Source organism: Aedes albopictus, chromosome 2 (genome assembly GCF_035046485.1).
Source record: "Aedes albopictus strain Foshan chromosome 2, AalbF5, whole genome shotgun sequence".
NCBI classification, from domain to species: Eukaryota; Metazoa; Arthropoda; class Insecta; order Diptera; family Culicidae; genus Aedes; species Aedes albopictus.
Genome location: NC_085137.1, coordinates 442,214,773 through 442,233,548, shown reverse-complemented (window position 1 = coordinate 442,233,548; position 18,776 = coordinate 442,214,773). Strand labels below are relative to the sequence as shown.

General features: G+C 43.0%; 1 protein-coding gene across 3 annotated transcripts in view; it reads right to left on the bottom strand.

The window, feature by feature from the left end:
• The window catches only part of LOC109420166 (uncharacterized), a 422,805-nt gene that overhangs the window by 61,233 nt on the left and 342,796 nt on the right, over positions 1-18,776 (bottom strand). For all 3 annotated transcript variants that reach the window (XM_062853749.1, XM_029869904.2, XM_029869905.2), the window contains exon 7: positions 5,733-5,954. In XM_062853749.1, the coding sequence (XP_062709733.1) occupies positions 5,788-5,954 (167 nt within the window). In that variant the 3' untranslated portion in view covers positions 5,733-5,787. The remainder of the gene's footprint in view (positions 1-5,732; positions 5,955-18,776) is intronic.

Sequence of the window (18,776 nt, the reverse complement as noted above, 5' to 3'; positions counted from 1 at the left end):
CTGCTCTGCTGGGTCCCTGACACCAGCACCCGGCTTCAGGCCGCCTTCTTCTCGCCCGTTACTCTCTGGCACTCCTCGTCAAACCACCTATTCCTAGGACATCGTTAAGTAGCGCCTATCACTTCCCGCACTGCTGTACTCATCGCTCCGTGAATAGATTCCTACAGAGTGTTGAGATTATCCCTCTCGTTTATCTCACTTATCCGCTCGTCCAGCTTCTGGTGATAGTCAGCCACCATACCGTCTGCTAAAAATCATTGGATGTTGAAACGCATCGATCGCCGATTCCTAGAGCCCGAACTGTGAGATGGTGATCTTAATCGATGTTAGGACCCCTAAACGTTTTTACATCAATAAATCCGAGGATTTTCGACCATCTACCAGTACATGGTCGGTTTGGTTGCACATTTCACAGTTTGGGTGTGTAAGTGGATTTACTTGCGTGCAAAGTAGGTGCTATAAACGGCCATCTCCCTGGCAGCAGTGAAATTGACTATTTAGTCTCAGGCCGTTGTCATTAGTGGCAGAGAGATTGGATGAAGAAAAGTTCTCTTTTTCGATCTGCAGGTTGGCGACACCGATGACAGCCGTATTTTAGGCCGACATTCTTTGGTCGGCGCAGAGACATTGATCAGGAATAAAAATTTGCTACGAATCCTCAATACACAGATCCGCTCGTTGATCGACTGTTTTCTGATCACAATGAATCCGACCCCATGTTCTGCCTTATCGCTGCCGCTGTGATAGATGTTATATTTGAATGATATGTTGGCGACGCGACGGGATCCACCGTCTAGAATTCACGTTCACTAGATTTGAGCATCCACACTTCTTGAGCATACAGCTCACAACAACTTTCTGTAATTCATGAGTCAAAAGGCTCCCTCATCCAGCATCATGGTCTTGACATTCCAAGAGTTTCTAAGCATAGTCCTTAAGTCGTTGCCTGGTCGGTTTCCGAGAGTAGCCTACATTCCCAAGTAACACAACTTGTTATAATAATGTAAATAATACATGTTCCATACAAACGCCCATGTTTTGTTCCAAATATAGAAAACGTATTTTCGTACACTTATATCACCGAAAAAGCGCAAAAAATGGCGGCTTATAAAACATCTTCGATGTTACCGAAGGTGTTTTTCAATACATTCTTATAACATAACGATGTTCTCTGCAAACATCGTAAATACTTACTTTTTGCTTGCAGGGAAATCATAATTTGTTAAACGCGCACTGTGAAAATAAATATATGGTGCTATTTGATCATGGCTCAAAATAATTGTTAAGCATATAATTTCATGTGTAATTTACCATTTGGATGTTTGGTTACTATGAACTAATTCAATGTGCCATTCAAAATTTATTGTGATATAAACACATTCACTCTTCATGAATGCATGCGCTTTCCATCGGGTTGGAAACAAAATGAGAGGTTTTTGTCATTTCTTTAGATTGTTTGAGAATTTCAAACAAATTTTCAGGCATGCAACATGGTGGCTTCCCAAAACAGTACCGTCAGGAAGTTTTGGAAAGCTATTTTCATTTATGTTCTATAAATGATGTGCTTTTATAATATTGAATTTTAATCAATTATCGATAAGAGAATATATTATTTCAGTCAATGTTTAATTGTCCAACATAAATAATTATTGGGAGAAAAACTTGTAGATAAATCAATGGCTAAAGTGTTAGTGTGAAACCTTTTTACGGGCACTGTAATTCATCTGTCCTGATATAGAAAATATCAAAATATTAGATGTACGTTCAAATTACACCTTATAAACATCTCAATAACATGTTTCTCGAATACTTTCAAAAATACATTGAAAAAACATTATTGCAACGTATTTTAAACATCCATTTGCATAAAGCATACATGGATGGGGTTTTTGTTCTGGATACCTATTTTGAACATAATTATAACAATAACAAACTCAGTGTCCAACTTACGGAACAATATCAATAAATTAATTACTAATATTTCGGGGAGTCAATTATAGTGTCCAAACTACGCTTTTCAGTAATATTGAGCCGCAACTGTGAGTAAGTATCTGAAGTGATAGTAATAGTGATAGTGAGGTGATAATAGGACAGACATTTCGGTGAAGTAAAAAGTGGTGGCTTCCTTCTTCGCCAAGAGTGGTTTCCACCTGAGACGAGACTCGCGAAGACGGTCTTCTTTTTCTCCACTTTGTTAATTTTTTCTTCTTCCTATCTGTGTTGACATTATGTTTTGGGCTGGTGGTTCAAACACGTACGTGACCGCATCACCTCACATGCAGTGTGACTGAATCCCATTCACGCACAAAATCATGTTGAGGTGAAATTTTGCATCACCAACAATCGCCAAGCAAAGTAATCATTGGAATAGTTTGTTTTCAATTTATTTTTGACAGTACAGGAGAAGAAAATGCTGCTCGGAGTGAATTTTGGCTTCAGAATTTATCTCGGATAGCAATACTTTCCTCGTGTTAGGTAACGTAATCAAACGGGCTACAACTGACAGCTCAGTTGGGCTGCACTTGACGTTGCTTTTTTTCCTCTTCGCGAGTCTCGTCTCAGGTTTCCACAGTCGCCAACCATTGTGAAAGTATTTCGATACCTGTGTTTTCCTGTTAAGCAAATAGCAAAGCAAAAACAATGGGTATTGGATGCTATTATTGTTTAATTTCCGTGCATTTTTTGTGTAAAATATATCTCTATATATAAAAATGTAGTGGCATACGTGGGACCGCGCATAACTTGCGAATGGAAAGCCCGATTTGGGTCGTCTTAGTTTTGTTCTGTTAGTTTTCACCCAAGGAAGGTTTATGAGGCATAAAACATGGAAAAATTGAGAGTTTTTGAAAATCGATTCTGCATACATTTTGATCGGGGACTTGGACTTGGCTAAAAACTTGAAACGTCAAAAAACGCAGTAGGCAAGACAAAGTTTGCCGGGGCCAGCTAGTTTCATATATAATGTTTAAGGCAATGACGTTCAAGAAGATACTATGAACTGATGAACACATTACGTATTTAATACTTAAAAATAACGTATTGATAACACATTTGGAACCGAAGGTTTTAACTATGTACTGTTAATGTTTCACAAATCATCTATAATTGAAACAGATGATTTAACAAAACTCTTGTGTAATCAACGTTCAATTTACGTCATTTTAACTTGTGATGATGTTGATTAGATTGTGTAGAAACTTGTTTTTGTCAAACATAAATAAAACATGATTTCAACACAAGATGTATTCAAATACGATTATGATACTGTACTAAAACATCTATAACTATAACATCTTTTTGGTGGTTTTGGAGGCAAAGTGAAAAAGCCGCTTTTTTTTCATTCGGGCCGGCCGCGTCGTCGTCGTCGCCGATTTGACTGTGCTCATCTTCGTACGGAGCGGTTTAGTGTGGTTTTGGGGGCAAAGTGAAGAAGCCGCTTTTTTATTCGGATCGGCCTGTTAATGCTCATCTTCGTACGGGATGGTTTAGTGTGATTTTGGAGGCGAAGTGAAGAGGCCACTTTTTTCATTCGGACCGGCCGCGTCGTCGTCGTCGTCGTCAATTTGAATGTGCACATCGTCGTACCCGTGTATAGTTGTAGCGGTTCAGTGTGATTTCGGAAAAGAGGCCAGTTAGTGGAAGATGCTGCAGCACATACGCACTGGACAATTCGAAGGATGTTTATTGGTGAGCTCGTTCCATTTTATCATAATAATTACTGCTAAAAGATGTATCAAATTCTGCTCTGGTTTTTGTGTATTTATCTAACAAATATTGAAAAGTTCGTCACGTCATGTGTCGGTGCTAGTTTTCAATGCACATTCAGTTGATAATAAATATTTTTCTTTCATTTTTTGCATTTACACAAAAAATTGAATGGTTCGTCATCTTCGGTGTCGACATATGTAATATTTTAGTCAAAATGAATAAATGTTTTGACTCAAGTAAAGGTTGCATGAATCACATCACTTACCAAAGTGAATCCAAATCATGTGACTCTCCCCCTCCCCACTAACAAAAACTCCTTCCCGTGACAGTCGTGGAGAAGATGAGGTGATCTCGGTCTCTAGTAGCAACGTACGTCACACTAACATTCCTTTCCTTCCTCGATGACCGTAAGGACGTGGCCGGCGCCGTTATTGACTAATAAAGTCTGGAATTCTCGAACTGTGCACATTGAGAGCGGTAGCTACTCCCAAGCTCCGTTTGTTGGTTCCTTGTGCAATTTCGATTGTTCTGGTCAATCACGGAGTAGCAACTACGAATTGTACGGTCATCTATGCTCATGCTCATGTACTATAACATCTTTTTCCAACATTATTTTCAAAGATGTTTGCTGTGTTACTTGGGTTGCGTTGGTGGGGATGCCACCTTAGGTATAGCTGGCGAGATTCTTATTCAGCCGCTGAATACCAGAATTGACGTTGTTTACACCGCACCTCCTAATTTGACAGACGCTCGTCACGCATCCCCTCAATCTAGCTGAAGTGAGAAGGACAACAGTGCCTAAGCACACAACTCTTAGCTGGCGGTCTTGGTCATCGATTGACCCGTGGAAGTAGGAACTTGTGATGACCAAAGCTATCAGAAGGCCGGCTCCAGAGGCACTTTATCCTTCATATGGGACATTCTCAAATATTCTGAGAATTTAGGCATATAAATACAATTTATTCTACTTGTAGGTAGAACAATCACTACTTAGATGTCTTACAAGTCAGTAGGTTCGAAGTCCTACACCCAAAACATCAAACAAGCTATTCAATAAAACTAAGTAAATAGCATCCGATAGCGATCATTTAAGCACAAACTTTTAATCCAACGCGGTGCATTCAAATCAATCCCATTTGAATCAATCCCATTTATTCCCCGGATAGCTTCAATTGATGGAATGTTGAACATCCACTGAAGCGAAGCAGACTCGCGCGTCGTAAAATCAATTCGCCATAAATTATCAGCCTCAGCCGCGTTTGTGTCTCCTAACCTCAAACCGTCATGACGCCAGCCAGCAGCCCGTACGCTGCATATTGGGAAATAATTCCCATGTGCACCTAGGTACTCATAGTTTTTCGAACCTGACGCGTGCGGTATGGTGCTGCCATGTTTTCCTGCCATCACAAAGCTTCCGTCCAATTTTGGATAAGCCTCTGAATAAAAGATTACATCGTCGCTCATTCGGCTCGTCGGATTCGTTTAGCGCACATCGCCGGATCGCATTCGTACACACGCCCGTCTGTCCGCCTCGTCCATATGCAAATGTAGGCAGGCATATCCACGTTCAATCACTTTGATATCGATATTATTTCAGCGCCGAATTGAGGTAATTTTGTGCATGCGTACCGGGTAGACGGATTCGAATCACCAGAAAACAACGATACCTCGTTAAATTTTGGTATCAGCTTTTCATTTCCTTTATTTTTCTGATAAGGGTCGGAAAGCAATGGAATGGAACTGCTTCGATTCGCGAAGTTTGCAGAATTGTCTAATGATGACATGCTTTCGCTAGAGTTGATTCGTATTTGCAAAGTATATCTTTCGTAATGCATCTGACAAGCATATTTTTTCAATTTATTTCAGTTTACAAGTGGAATTCTGTTTGTTAAACAGAATACGTTTAAGGTTATCCCAAACCTTAGCCATTTGGATCTAAGTATTATACCAGTTCGGATCAATCACGATGGGGCAGAAATTGACATGTTCAGTCAGACTATGCTAAGATAATAAACCAAACTTACCGCACTTGACGACTGCTGGTGCTACTGCTGCCTCTTCTGAACTCCGAGGGTCCTATTAAAACCCAGCCCCGTCCAGAATATCCGGCAGGATCAACGGTGGACAGTTTAGGGGCGTGCAGGTCACCCGTGGCACCGGATCACTGTCCGGCCCCTGCATGCATACGCAGTGCAAACAGTTTCCGGTTTCCTGTTTCAGCACTGCTCCGACTTTGTAGGGCACACCTGTAGATCGAAAGAAAGGGAGAGATAAGATTCCTTTGGTAAGTCAATTCATCGGTTCACCAGACAACCTCAACCGTGCATTATGTTAATCGTCTGCCATGTTTATAATTCATCTGATTAGGTGTAGCTATTTGATTTGCCTAACGCAGATTTGTGTGCAACTATGTGCGGTATGACTTTGACCGCTTCCGTACTTAGCCAGATAACCTTCTCCCTTGTGAACAGGATTTATCCATGCTACCTGACAATGACAGACCAATCACTGTTTGCACGAGTACATGTGGATGTGCTGTGCGTACGTGTTAGATTAAACAATTTAAACGACTAATCACGCACTTCCGCCTCATTTAACAATCAGCGGTGCGGAACTTTGTATGTGCCTGGGCTACCACCGCTCTTTACACAGCAACCATCGCGGCAGCAGCGTTTGTAATTTCAATCAATCAACCAACTAATGAGCGACTTGCCCTGACATGTTAATCCAATCGAGAAAAGCCAATGTCGATGCATGGTGGGTAGGTTGGGATCACCACCGCACCTCCCCATGCTACTGGTTGCATGGACAATGTTATGAAAGGCGAAGAAACAGCGTGTTTCTAGATTCAAAAAGGGCTTTTCATGACCACACCTTGCCACATTATAAAAAATGCACAGAAATGAGATTACTTTACTCTAGTTTATCGCTCTAATCCCCATTTTTTTTTAATTTGATCAAAATATCATTTGAGGGGCCCAGATTCAAAGGAGTGTAAGTGACCATTTTGTAGATTTTGGGCTGAGCAAATGGAAAATTTCTTCAGATTTCAAGCTCTCAGGAACTTGTTTAAGAATTATTTTTACGATGACTAGAAAAATTACTATAAATCGGAGAATGATGGTCGGCGATCCAATGGTCGATTTTAAAACTCCATACATTTTGTATGGGATGAAAAATTGGTGAAAAACTTTAAACCTCATTTACTTGGAAGTGGGTTTTTGTCACTTACACCAGCGGCGTCATGGTCGCAATTTTTTCCATGTTCGCAGATTGTGAACAATCCTCGGTACTCACTTTACGTAATTTATGTATAGTCCCTTACTGTCAGAGCTGCCAGATCAGTGTAACACGCTAAATAAAATTTACACAAAAGACAATTTACACGGAAAAAAATACACGGTTATGAATATTTATTGGGTACCGGACTGGTCACCGAAAATTTGATCGTTTTCTTTGGTACATCGAGGTCTTGAAATTAGTCTATGCTTACACTCCTTTGCTTCTAACTGTAGAAGTAGGTAGTGAGACATAATTAAATTAAAAAGATTTCGATTTCGAAACAATAATTTTCATCAGTGCATCCATTGAAAAACTGCATGCACACCGAAATCATACTAGAGTGCTTGCGATTGACGAGAGGTGAGCTCTTGAAATCCTACTCTGTGCCGGAGCACTGGTTGTCAACAGAGAGAGACAGATACAGACCGTATAAGAGAATGGAAGGAAGAAAGAGAAAAATGATTGGGATGAATGACTGAGCTGGTTGAATAGACGAGTCAGTTTTGAGAATGATGTAATAGAGTGAAGATCGTGATTTTCAATGGTGGAAAAAAATACATTGAAATATGGAAAAGAAATATACCTAGTTGTTGGTTGTTTTCAATTAAGAAATCCTACACTAACCTCCTCATTTTTCGTCATCTAAAACCGATTCAAACATTTTTTTAATTCGCGATTATATAAATTTCGGTTCTTGATTTTTATAATTTTTATTTTTGAATATCCCTAGACTTTCATATTTTTTATGGAAGCCTATTTGAGATTCCGATTTTTCGAGACAAAAATATGTATAGATTTAATGATTGTTGTTAATTTTTTTTCCATGGAATATTTTATTTTTCGGGTAATTTTAATGACAATAGGGGTACTCACTAAACAGATTAAATTGCTGCGTAAGCCATGATTTTCTGCATATCTGAAATGTTTCATGATTTTGCGAATGGAATAATCAAAGATTGCCTTGGTGATCGCGGCATTTAATCAGTCTAATCAGTTTACGCTGTTAAGAGAATTTCCCTAATAATTTTAGAGTGTAAACCTCTTAAGTTTTTCTTACTTTTTAAATTCAAAATTTGTTATTTTTTGCGATTCAATACAAAATCAATAATGACATCTGATAGGTGTCCAAAACATCAATTTTGCAATGATTAAAAAAATGTAAATACGTTTCAATGTAAAGTCGCAGTCATAAAAATCAACTAAAAATATAAATGTTTTGATTTCTCATTAGAAAAAAATACAAAAATGCTCAAACTGTACCCCGTCTAAAGACGGGGTTGGGTATTAGAGGGTTATTTAATTCAATAAACAAAGTGTATTTATAATTTCTGAAACATTCATTAGTAGTTATTTTTGGGATTGCTCCACAAGTGAACAAGGGATGTCTTCAGTAGTTCCGGGAGGATTCATGCCTCCAGAAGTTTCATCAGTAATTCCTTCAGAAGTTTCCTCAGTTATTACAACAGGTATTCCTCCAGAAATTCCTTCAGAGATTCTTGCAAGAGGATTCATGGATGACTCCAGTAGATCCATAAGCAATTCCTCCAGAAGTTTCTTCAGGATTTCCTACAGGAGGCCTTTTAGAGATTAGTCTGAGGATTTCCACCAGGGAGACCTTCAGAAGTTCCTTCAGAAATTGCTACACGAGTAGTTCCTACAGGAATTAGTTCAGGAGTTCCTTCATGCACTACACAAAGGTTACGCGTAATCCACGGCGTACGTTTATCACGAACTCAAATTGCACGCTCAGGCACGGGGTGGATACTGCGTAGATTTCGTACTTTGATGTGTTGGGGTGGCGTTTGAGGAACCTGAAGATCGGCAATCAAATATACTGCGTCGTGATCTGATATACTATTTGCGCTGACAGATTTATATTTCTTGATGAGTTTAAGGTGGTCGGTAATCATTAGGTCAATCGTAGTAGAGCTATGTTCCATTATCCTAGTAGCAGATGTTGTTTGAATAGTAAGATTGAATGCGTTATGAATCCGTTGTATAGCGAGTAGATTGTAAATAGGCTGACTAGTGGCAACATTGATGTTGTAGTATCCTACCAAAAAAAATCGATCAAAGTGGCGATCGAGGAGGCCTAGTGGCAGTTGTTCATACTGCTGCGAGAGGAGTACATTGCTTCCAGAGGGATTGTACAAAACTACTATGCAGGTGCTTAGTTCACCTATTCTAGCTTGAATTGCCAGGTTCTCCAGGCGTTGGTTGATGGGGACGGCTGGATCGAAGCAAGATTTCATGACAGTCGTTGCCTTGATGCCTTTTTTATGTAGATACCGACAATCATTCCATATGAAGTGACCGAGAAAAAGTGGAAACGGATTTTGACCAAATTTTGTAGGAATGTTTGTTTAAATGGAGGAAGAAAAAATCAAAATTTTGGTGGCGATCGGATCACCTCTCGGCCCGTGGCAGCACCCCTCGTCTTTGCCAATACAAGAAAAATCCAAGTTTTCCCTTCCTTTTTGTTCGGGTCGGAATTTCGGATCAACAAACCGTTTTTGAAAATCAGCCGTTTTACGTTATGGCAGATCAAACTGTAATTCAATAAACAATTATTCGCGTTAGTAATCATACAGTTCGAATGGGTGAAATTATGAAAAGTTCATGCAAAACTCACAATTTAAGTTTGATTTCCCTCCTTCCTGGCTTTCCTTCCTACTTTCCGAAGGGGCAACGCAACCACCTATTAAATTATTTACCTATGTCTTATTTCATTTAAAACTTTAGTATGTTACTCTGGGTCAGACGGACCCCTGGCTTTCACCTGAATACCGGAAAGCTTGAGCCTGGACCAGGGATAGGGAGCGACTCAAAACTCTTTGCGTGTCGCACACTCTGCTACGAGACAGCACAACAAACAAGAAGGAGACGAGTACGCGCAATCGGTTGTGTGTTGCTCGCTTACTTTGCCGCGCGCAGGAGCTCTCCTGTCTCTCACGCTCTGTCGTATGCACTCTCTCGGTGCTTGTCTCCGTGCTTTGCACTTGGCTTGATACTACGCATGATTGAAAAAATTTCGAATCAAATGACCCATCACTTGTCAGCCCTTGACAAGCTTAACAACTTTGCCGAAAACACAAACTCTTCAATTAATTTATTAATTGATTTTTTCTGTTTGGAGACAAGCACAGTGCCAAGCACCGCGCATTACTCCCTGCGCCGTAGAGCTAGAGCTGCGATTGTCTCTCGCACAGTTACGAAAGCTCTCACTAATACGTCTCTTGTCTCTCGGCAAAGCGGGAGACGAGCACTTGCGATTGTGTGAAACACACGCTTTTTTCGCACCGCACGGTGCATGCCGCCAATCCCTGGCTGGACTCCCGGCTCTGCAGGGTCGGCTTACTTCGAGGGGCTAATCAAGGCTCAATGAATGGCAACATCAACTAGATAGTTTTAATCTTAATTTATTCAACTTACTTACAAATAGTCTGTGTGTGGGTGTGAGGGTCTGTTGATGGGGTGGCCGGCCGGCGTCGATGGTGGTGCTGCTACTAATGGTGGGGGTGGCGAACGGGTTGTTGAAGCACGGGATATGGGTCTGGCGGTCGGTTTGAGGGGGGCTCAACCGGGATATGGGTCTGGCGGACGGTTTGGTCAATCCACAATGAGCTGGGCAAGACCACGTCGTTGTGGGGGTCCAAGGTGTTCGCGGATGCCTCCAATGGCCCTTTACTAGCGGAAATATCGTGCGTCCGACGTAATATGGTCACTGGGTCCTCTTCAAATAGGCAATCCGACCACGATGCCCGCCTTTAGACCGAGCGAGTTCGGCCTTTTGATGGGTTTGTTGCGCCCAAGGATTAATGGGTCCTATTAGCACAATGGGAGTACCAATTGGAGGTTAGCTTTTATGGGTTTCACAGGGGGAAATATCGCAGGGTGAATTTATAGATTTCTGGCAAGGAACATCATACCTGATTCGCTTGGTAGCTTATTTCACAGCTGCTGAAGACTTATTCCGGCAGACCTAATAGGTCAACTTGATTTGAACGGGCGGATCTCTGATTTTTTAGAGCTAATAGCAAACTTCTACTGACTTTGGCTATCACAGTAGGAAAGAGATCGATGCTTCTATCCAGATTTGCCAGTCATCTACCCTTTTGTGCGATATTCCCTTTTCCTCTCCTTTTGACCGTCCTTTAGCTAGCTCGCGACAACCATTCGAAATGATCCCCTGCAGCAGATTTTAGTGTATTTTGTGTCGTGTTCGAAATGTGTTTTACAAATTTTGTTGTGAATCTTAATATAACATTTAGAATTTACTTTGTGTTGAATTATTTATTAATTTATTTATTATAGTGTGCATGCTCATAGTAACTATCCCTAGCTAGGCTTTTAACAAATTTAGGATAGTATTGGAAATAACAAGTATTTATAAGGAAACAACATGTAATATCAACAGTCAATTTGAATAATATTTGAATATTCCTATTATTTTACATCGGCATCATGATAAGGGATTTTATGATCCAACGGTAACAAGTAAATATCTCAACTTACAAATTTTGGCCACAGTAAGCGCAATTTTCTACCCTGTGCCGTTGGATCTGTCTCGTCGTGTGCGTCTTCCTAATCTTATCCGAGCGGAGTCTCTGTCCTACCGATGTTTTCCTGTCCTGCCTGTCTGGGCCTTGGAATTCGCTTCGATTCACCGCAGCTCAGCAATTAAATCTCCTGGTGTTGAAACGGGTCTACCACCTTGTGTGATTCTAACACTCACGGAACTAATTCGAAATGGAGCTAATCTCCAACCAAATTCAACTAATAGAAACTCGCGCACTTTCGTCTTCACTCTCATCAAACTTCTATTTACAAGGATTTCATTTTATTACGCTACTTCTTATGTTATTATTTACAGTTTTAGGTTGACGTCTTTCCTTCTTACTCACTCCTGACATTTATGCTCCTGTCATTTTGACGTCTGTCAAACGACACTTACCTCTGCCTCATCGGCCAACATACCTTGTGGCAACCGACACTCATACAGTGGTGCCAGAACGTTCCCCGGCCCGTAACTCTGTCCCGGAGGCCTCATCCGGCTCAGGGTTACCACAGTCTATCTCCATCCTGGCCAGCTTCACTGTCGCTCGCTTGTACCTTCCAGTGCTGGTACGCACCCACGCTTGACGGACCCTTCCGTCGCCGGACGCGATGACCTCTTCGACTACTCCACGGACCCAGCACTTCCGGTTGGCATCCTCGACCACGTACACTACCTCTCCAACTCGCAACGGCCTCGATTCGCCAAACCACTTCGTCCTCTGGTTCAACGATGGCACGTACTCCTTGATCCATCGTTCCCAAATCACGCTGGCCAACTGCTGTGAACGCTGGAACGCGTCCCGAAGGGCCTTTGCCGGATGGGGAGGTGGCAGTGTCACGCACGGCTGGTTCGGAGATGCACCCCTCAGAAAATGGTTCGGAGTGAGTGCTTCTGCTTCTACAGACTCCTGCGACACGTATGTCAACGGACGGGAGTTGATGATGTCCTCCGCCTCAACGATCGCCGTCTGCAGAATCTCGTCCGTTAACCTTCTTCCGTCATCGAGCGCTGTAAGCGCTTCCTTCACAGAACGTACCAACCGCTCCCAAACGCCACCCATGTGCGGTGCGGCCGGGGGGTTGAACGTCCATTTCGTCCTCGCGTTCGTCAGTTGATCTGTACAGTCATCGCTGATGCCCTGCACAGACTCCACTACTTCCTTACTGGCTCCTCGGAGATTCGTCCCGTTGTCCGAGAAAAACTCGACCGGCCAACCACGGCGGCCGATGAACCGGTGTATAGCCATCAAACAAGACTGCGTCCCCAAGTAACCAAAAGTTCAGATAAAAGGGTACTTTATAAGCTAAGCAGCTTGTTCAAGGTCGCTCATTAGCCTTCTAAGCAGCTTCATTTTTAAGTAATTTTGGAACTTGAAAGTTCACATAAGCACGCTGGATAGCCTTCTAAGCAGCTTCATTTTTAAGTAATTTTGGAACTTGAAAGTTCACATAAGCACGCTGGATAGCCTTCTAAGCAGCTTCTGACAGAGCTTTGACAAAATTCATGCAGAAACAGAAACAAAAATGTGTTTTCCAGAATCACACCCTGTTGGTGGGTTTGTGATTCACGTCTGGAAATTGCTTCTGATAATTATGTTTTCACACATGTCGCTGCTATGCAGATTTGAACTAGATCCTCCTGCGTGGTGGCCTGCCGACTTACCGCTGCGCTGCTGCAAACACGTGACAAAGTCAAGCTAACTTCACTACTGTACAAATGTGCAAAACTAGCTGCCGACAGAAAATCGATTCAAGTCAGACTTTACCTGCTGTCCACTCAATCGCAGCTGTAGTACTGTGGTAGAGCGTAGGGTTCTCACGCAGCGACTATCGGTTCGAATCCGATGGGCGGCAATTTTTTTTTTGCTCAAGCCTAGTATTCATGGATTTGATAAACTCATATTTGTCTTTTATTCGTGTACGCTTAAACAGTTGTTTTCTGTAAAAGAAATAAATGTAATCTTCATTGAAACACAATGCAACGATACTGAACTTCTATGAACTCGAAAGTTCCGACAAAGTTCAGACATAGCATCTTAAGCAGCTTTAAAGTTCCGCGAAGTTCAGATAAAGTTCCGGATGGAACTTTCTGGCTGCTTAAGAGGCTAACAATGAGCCTTGCCGGAACTTGTGACCGAAGTTCCAGCAAGGCTAATCGTTAGCCTCTTAAGCAGCCAGAAAGTTCAATTTGGAACTTTATCTGAACTTCGCGGAACTTGAAAGTGCATTTTGTCATGGGAAGCGGAACTTTTGGTTACTTGGGTCGTTAGTCCAAACGCCACCTCCAAATGCACGGCGCGTGTTACCATGCAGGTGAACAGCGCGATCCACCTCTTCTCCGTCCTGCGTCCTAGTGTCACGTCAAACGGCCCCAGGTAGTCGACTCCAACGTAGCTGAACGGCCGTAGGTTCGGTGTCAGTCGCTGCACTGGCAGCGCCGCCATCCTTGGTGTTTCCGGACGACAACGATGCACTTTGCACCACACGCAGGAAGCCGCCACTTTCCGGACGATGCTGGGTCATTAGGCCGAAGGTCATTAGGCCGAAGGCCATTAGGCCGAAGGTCATTAGGCCGAATGGTCATTAGGCCGAATGGTCATTAGGCCGAATGGTCATTAGGCCGAATGGTCATCAGGACGCTAGGGGCGGGACAGCTCCTAATACCTGCTCTAATACTCACTAATAAATATTAGTTTCGTAATCTTCACCAAAAACTGAGGAGATTACATCATAGTATGTCATGAAATAATAGAGAACGTCCATCTGTCAACAAAAAGAATCTCCCGCTGCATGGTGCATTAGGTAAAATTTTGCATCCATTTTTATTGTTTTAGTAACATAAAATAAACTTATTCCAGAGTTAGCAGAGGCAGTCTCAGATTTTACTCACATTCAAGAAATTCTGAGGTCCACCAAGTGTTTTCAACTTGGAGAAATAAACGCGTTTAATGGTAGAAAGGGAATATGCTAGGATGGTTTGAATTTGCACTATCTGATATTAGAATTAAGCAATGAATAATCACTGTTGATTGAAAAGCTTAATAAAAGTAACTGGTATCTGTAGCGGTTTCATTGCTATTTTCTAAAATGCATTCAGAACTAACGTGAAGTTCCCAGCAGTCCACCGCTAGCACCACACTGCTGATTTGTTACATTAGCGGAGTATGACGAGAGAGCTTGATGGAGTTGTATAAAATACACTAGCGTGCGATTCATTGGGTCGGTAGGAAACACGAATCTTGATTTTTTCTAATCTTTAGAACTCGAGGAAGCGCCAGTTCATTCGACTGTATAAACCGTGTTTGAAATCACTTTTGTGAAATGCTCGTGGTCACGACCTCTTACATTTGGACGGCTGTACAAAACTGCATGTAAAAGCTACACTTTAGTTGTCTGTCCATCAAATTCTTGTTTACAGTTTGTATGTTCTTCCCTGATCGACCAACAAACGTCAAGGCTTTTGTCGTGGCATACTTGATTGAACAAAAATTTCCCTCGGGATTAATACTTCCTAATACTCATAATATCGCTAATAATCATTAAAGCTGTCCCGCCCCTAGTCAGGACGAATTGAAAGTTAGCCGTTGTTTTTACCTTTTCCAACAATTTTTGACAAAAACTAGTTTAACAATGGAACTAGAAAGAATAGCCTATGTTTTAAAGAAGGAAAAATTTATGAATTGAATATCAGCAGTTTCAGCGCCAAAAACTATTTCAGCAATGATACTAGAAAGAACAGCCTATATTTAAAAGAAGGAAAAATTCATGGGTAAAATATCAGTAGATTCAGCATCAATAAAGTATCTTCGTGCCTGTCACACGATACACACATGCAAAATGGTCATTTGCAGAGGAAGCTCTCAGTTAATAAGCTGAGAAGCAGGCTTTGTCTCAGTGGGGACGTAACGGCAAGAAGAAGACCCAATGACCATTCGGCCTGATGACCATTCGGCCTAATGACCATTCGGCCTAATGACCATTCGGCCTAATGACCATTCGGCCTAATGACCTTCGGCCGAATGGCCTGACACCTTTCCGGACTACAGCATCGACGTGGAGAATGTAGAACAGCTGCCGCAATTCGTTCTTCACCGCCTGCCGGTATCCGTGCCCACTCCGCTCGTGGTAATACTGAACGATCAGCTGCGTAATCCGGTGGTTATCCGGTAGAATCACCGGAAATCGCAGATCGAACGGCAGAAATTCCGCTCTTTCGACTCGTCCCTCTATTCGTATCAGCCCATTCTCGTTGACCATTGGGGTCAGCTTTTACAGCGGACTGGACCTCTCGATCTTCATCCATTGACCCACCGGTCGGTTTTTGTTCTTCAGCAAGACTTTCAGCTCGTCGATAAAGCTCTCCGACTGCGCCACTTTAAGCAGGCACTGCTCCGCCTTCTCGTACTCCTCTTACTTCAATGGCTTTCGAACCGACGCCCCTGCGGATACCATTCAGCTGACCACTCGTTGCTCGCAGCGTTTCAGTCGGCAGCCTTTCCTTCTTTCGTCTGCAGTTTGACACGAACCGGAACACGCACGCGATCGTCCGTACCAGGATCGTCCACTTCGAAAATCGGTTCGCGTTCACAAGCACCGCAGGAACCTTCACATCATGCAGCAGTAGGTGCACCCGTAGCTCCTCCGTCGTGTTCGCCGGTGGCATACTCTTCCTCAGCCAATCTTCCTCGCTCTCGTACAGAAATTGCTGTCCTCTCACCCAAGCGCTGGCGCTGCTTGGTTTTGTATCCGGATCCTTGCCCCACTTTGTCAGCTGATCAGCTACGTTCAGCTTCGTGGACACCCATCGCCAGTCTGCCAGTCTCGTCAGGCTCAGGATCTCTCCGATGCGGAAACCGACGAACTGCTTATACCGACGCTGATCAGATCGAATCCAGGAAAGCACGACCTCTGCATCCACCCAGAACGCCACCTTGGTGATGACGAAATTGTGGTTTTCACGCACCGTCTGCGACATCCGTGCAGCAAGCACCGCTGCCAGAAGTTCCAGTCGCGGAATCGACAGCTGCTTCAACGGCACGACTGGTCACTAGCGCACACATCACCTCTCCTCGTACCATGGCTCGGAAATACGCCACGCATCCATACGCTGCACAGTGGAGCACCTAGTACATCAAAACTGATCAAAATTATTTTGACGCATTTTCGCAACCCAAATGCAACCCAAATTAGCAATGAAAGGTATTTCATAGTTTTCGTATTTTTTTATTTCGTCATTAGGGTGACCAATTTTATGATTGTAAAAGTCGAGATTTTTCGAAACTAAAATTTTTCAAAAAATCACAACTTTTGAACCAGTTGACCGATTTTAAATCTCTTTTTTTTTGCTTGAAAGCTGTTGAGTTCTAGTTTTCAGCAAAAATACGTTCAGAGGGCCAAATAGTGTTTTAAGGCAAATAATATCAAATAATAATATAATTATCACGATTTTTTCAAAGTGTTGCAACTTTTGAAATCGGAAACATCCGGAAGGTTTTCTTTCTGCATTTGAAAGAGGAACAATAGTTTCATCATACACTCAAAGCAGATTTTCCAGAAACAGCCGGAAAATCAACTTATTTCATTTTGAATGTACGGTAAAGGATTTCATCAAATATTTTTTTCAATATCTTCATATACTGTATGTAAATTCAACGTCAATTTGTTTGGGTTTCAAATTAACAGAATAACATCATTAACCTTCTTTAACAAACTGCATCGTAGAATTGATTGACTTTCAATTTCATTCACTTTGTGCTGTCAAAAATAGCACGCGCTGTGAGTTATATCAAAGAAAACGGCTAAACTTCAGCTTCACTTAACCTCTTCTGATAAGCGTGAACAAAACATTTGGACACTGCTTAGCTGTCAAACGATTACACGATAACTACACTTAGCAAAAACACAACGGAAAACCCAATTACTTCATTTTGAGTTTTTCCACTTATGATCAGGTTTTGATGTGATTTACTCCAATGTGCGCTGTCTCGCTCGCATCCGCAAATATATGCAGCTGCACATCCCGGATCTCTTCCGACCGTGCACTGCCGAAGTAGCTCCGTGGAAGCTTGAATGCTCGAACCTCGGCCAAAATGTTCGTCCACCGTTTCCATTTGTTGAACGCCGCATCGTCGACCACATCGTCCCACTGACAGCCTGTCCGCCAAAGATCTTGGATCAGCATCTTTCCTAGTATTGTTACTGGCGCCAGGAATCCCATAGGGTCGAATTGCGCCATCACGATACTGAGCACGACTCGTTTGGTCGGGCGTACTCCTCCTCGAAGGACTGTCGAATACTCTGGTTTCGACACGGTGGCGAAGCAGAAAGTGTCTTCAACCGTATCCCATACGATTCCCAGCACCCGTTCGTACTCCGTGCTCTTGTCCAGGCTGAAATGAACTGCTGTTTCCCTGCTTCGCTCACCGAGTTCCTCCAGGACCGCATCTGAATTCGAAACCCAGTTCCTGATGTGGAAGCCACCGCGGGAGTGAACGTATTTAACCTCACTAGCTCGCTGGATCGCTTCCTCCACAGTGTCCACGCTATCGTAATAGTCGTCGACGTAGTGACGCTTGACTATCGCTACGGCCGCTTCCGGATACTGTTTCAAATACTGCTCTGCGTTCAGATTCTTCACGTACTGTGCCGAACTGGGTGAACACGTTCAGCCGAAAGTCGCTACGTCCATAACGTATACCTGCGGAGCTTCGTCACTGTTCGCCCTGAAGAGAAACCGCTGCGCCTGCATGTCCTCCGGTCTGATGCGAATTTGGTGGTACATTTCCTGGATGTCACCACCGAAGGCGATCGGACGTTCTCGGAAATGGCAGATCACTCGTGGCAGCGGAACCAACATATCTGGACCTTCAAGCAGCTCGGAATTCAAGGAGATCCCGTTCACCGACGCAGCAGCGTCCCAAACCAAGCGGACTTTGCCCGGTTTCCTTGGGTTCACCACGTCGCGACGTTCAGCGGCAGATACCACGCAGTTCCCTGTGGTGTTTCCGCCAGCTCCACCTCAGCTGCTTTGTGAGCGTATCCCTTCGACTGGTATTCCTCTATCTGCCGACACACGTTCTCCTTCAGCGCTGGGCTTCGCTCCAACTTCCGATCAAGTGCCTTCATCCTTCAGTCGGCCATAGGGTAACTGTCGGGAAATCGCCTTTCGTCGCTTCGCCACAGAAGACCCGTTTCAAAACGATTGCCCACTCGCTTCGTCGTCGACTCGA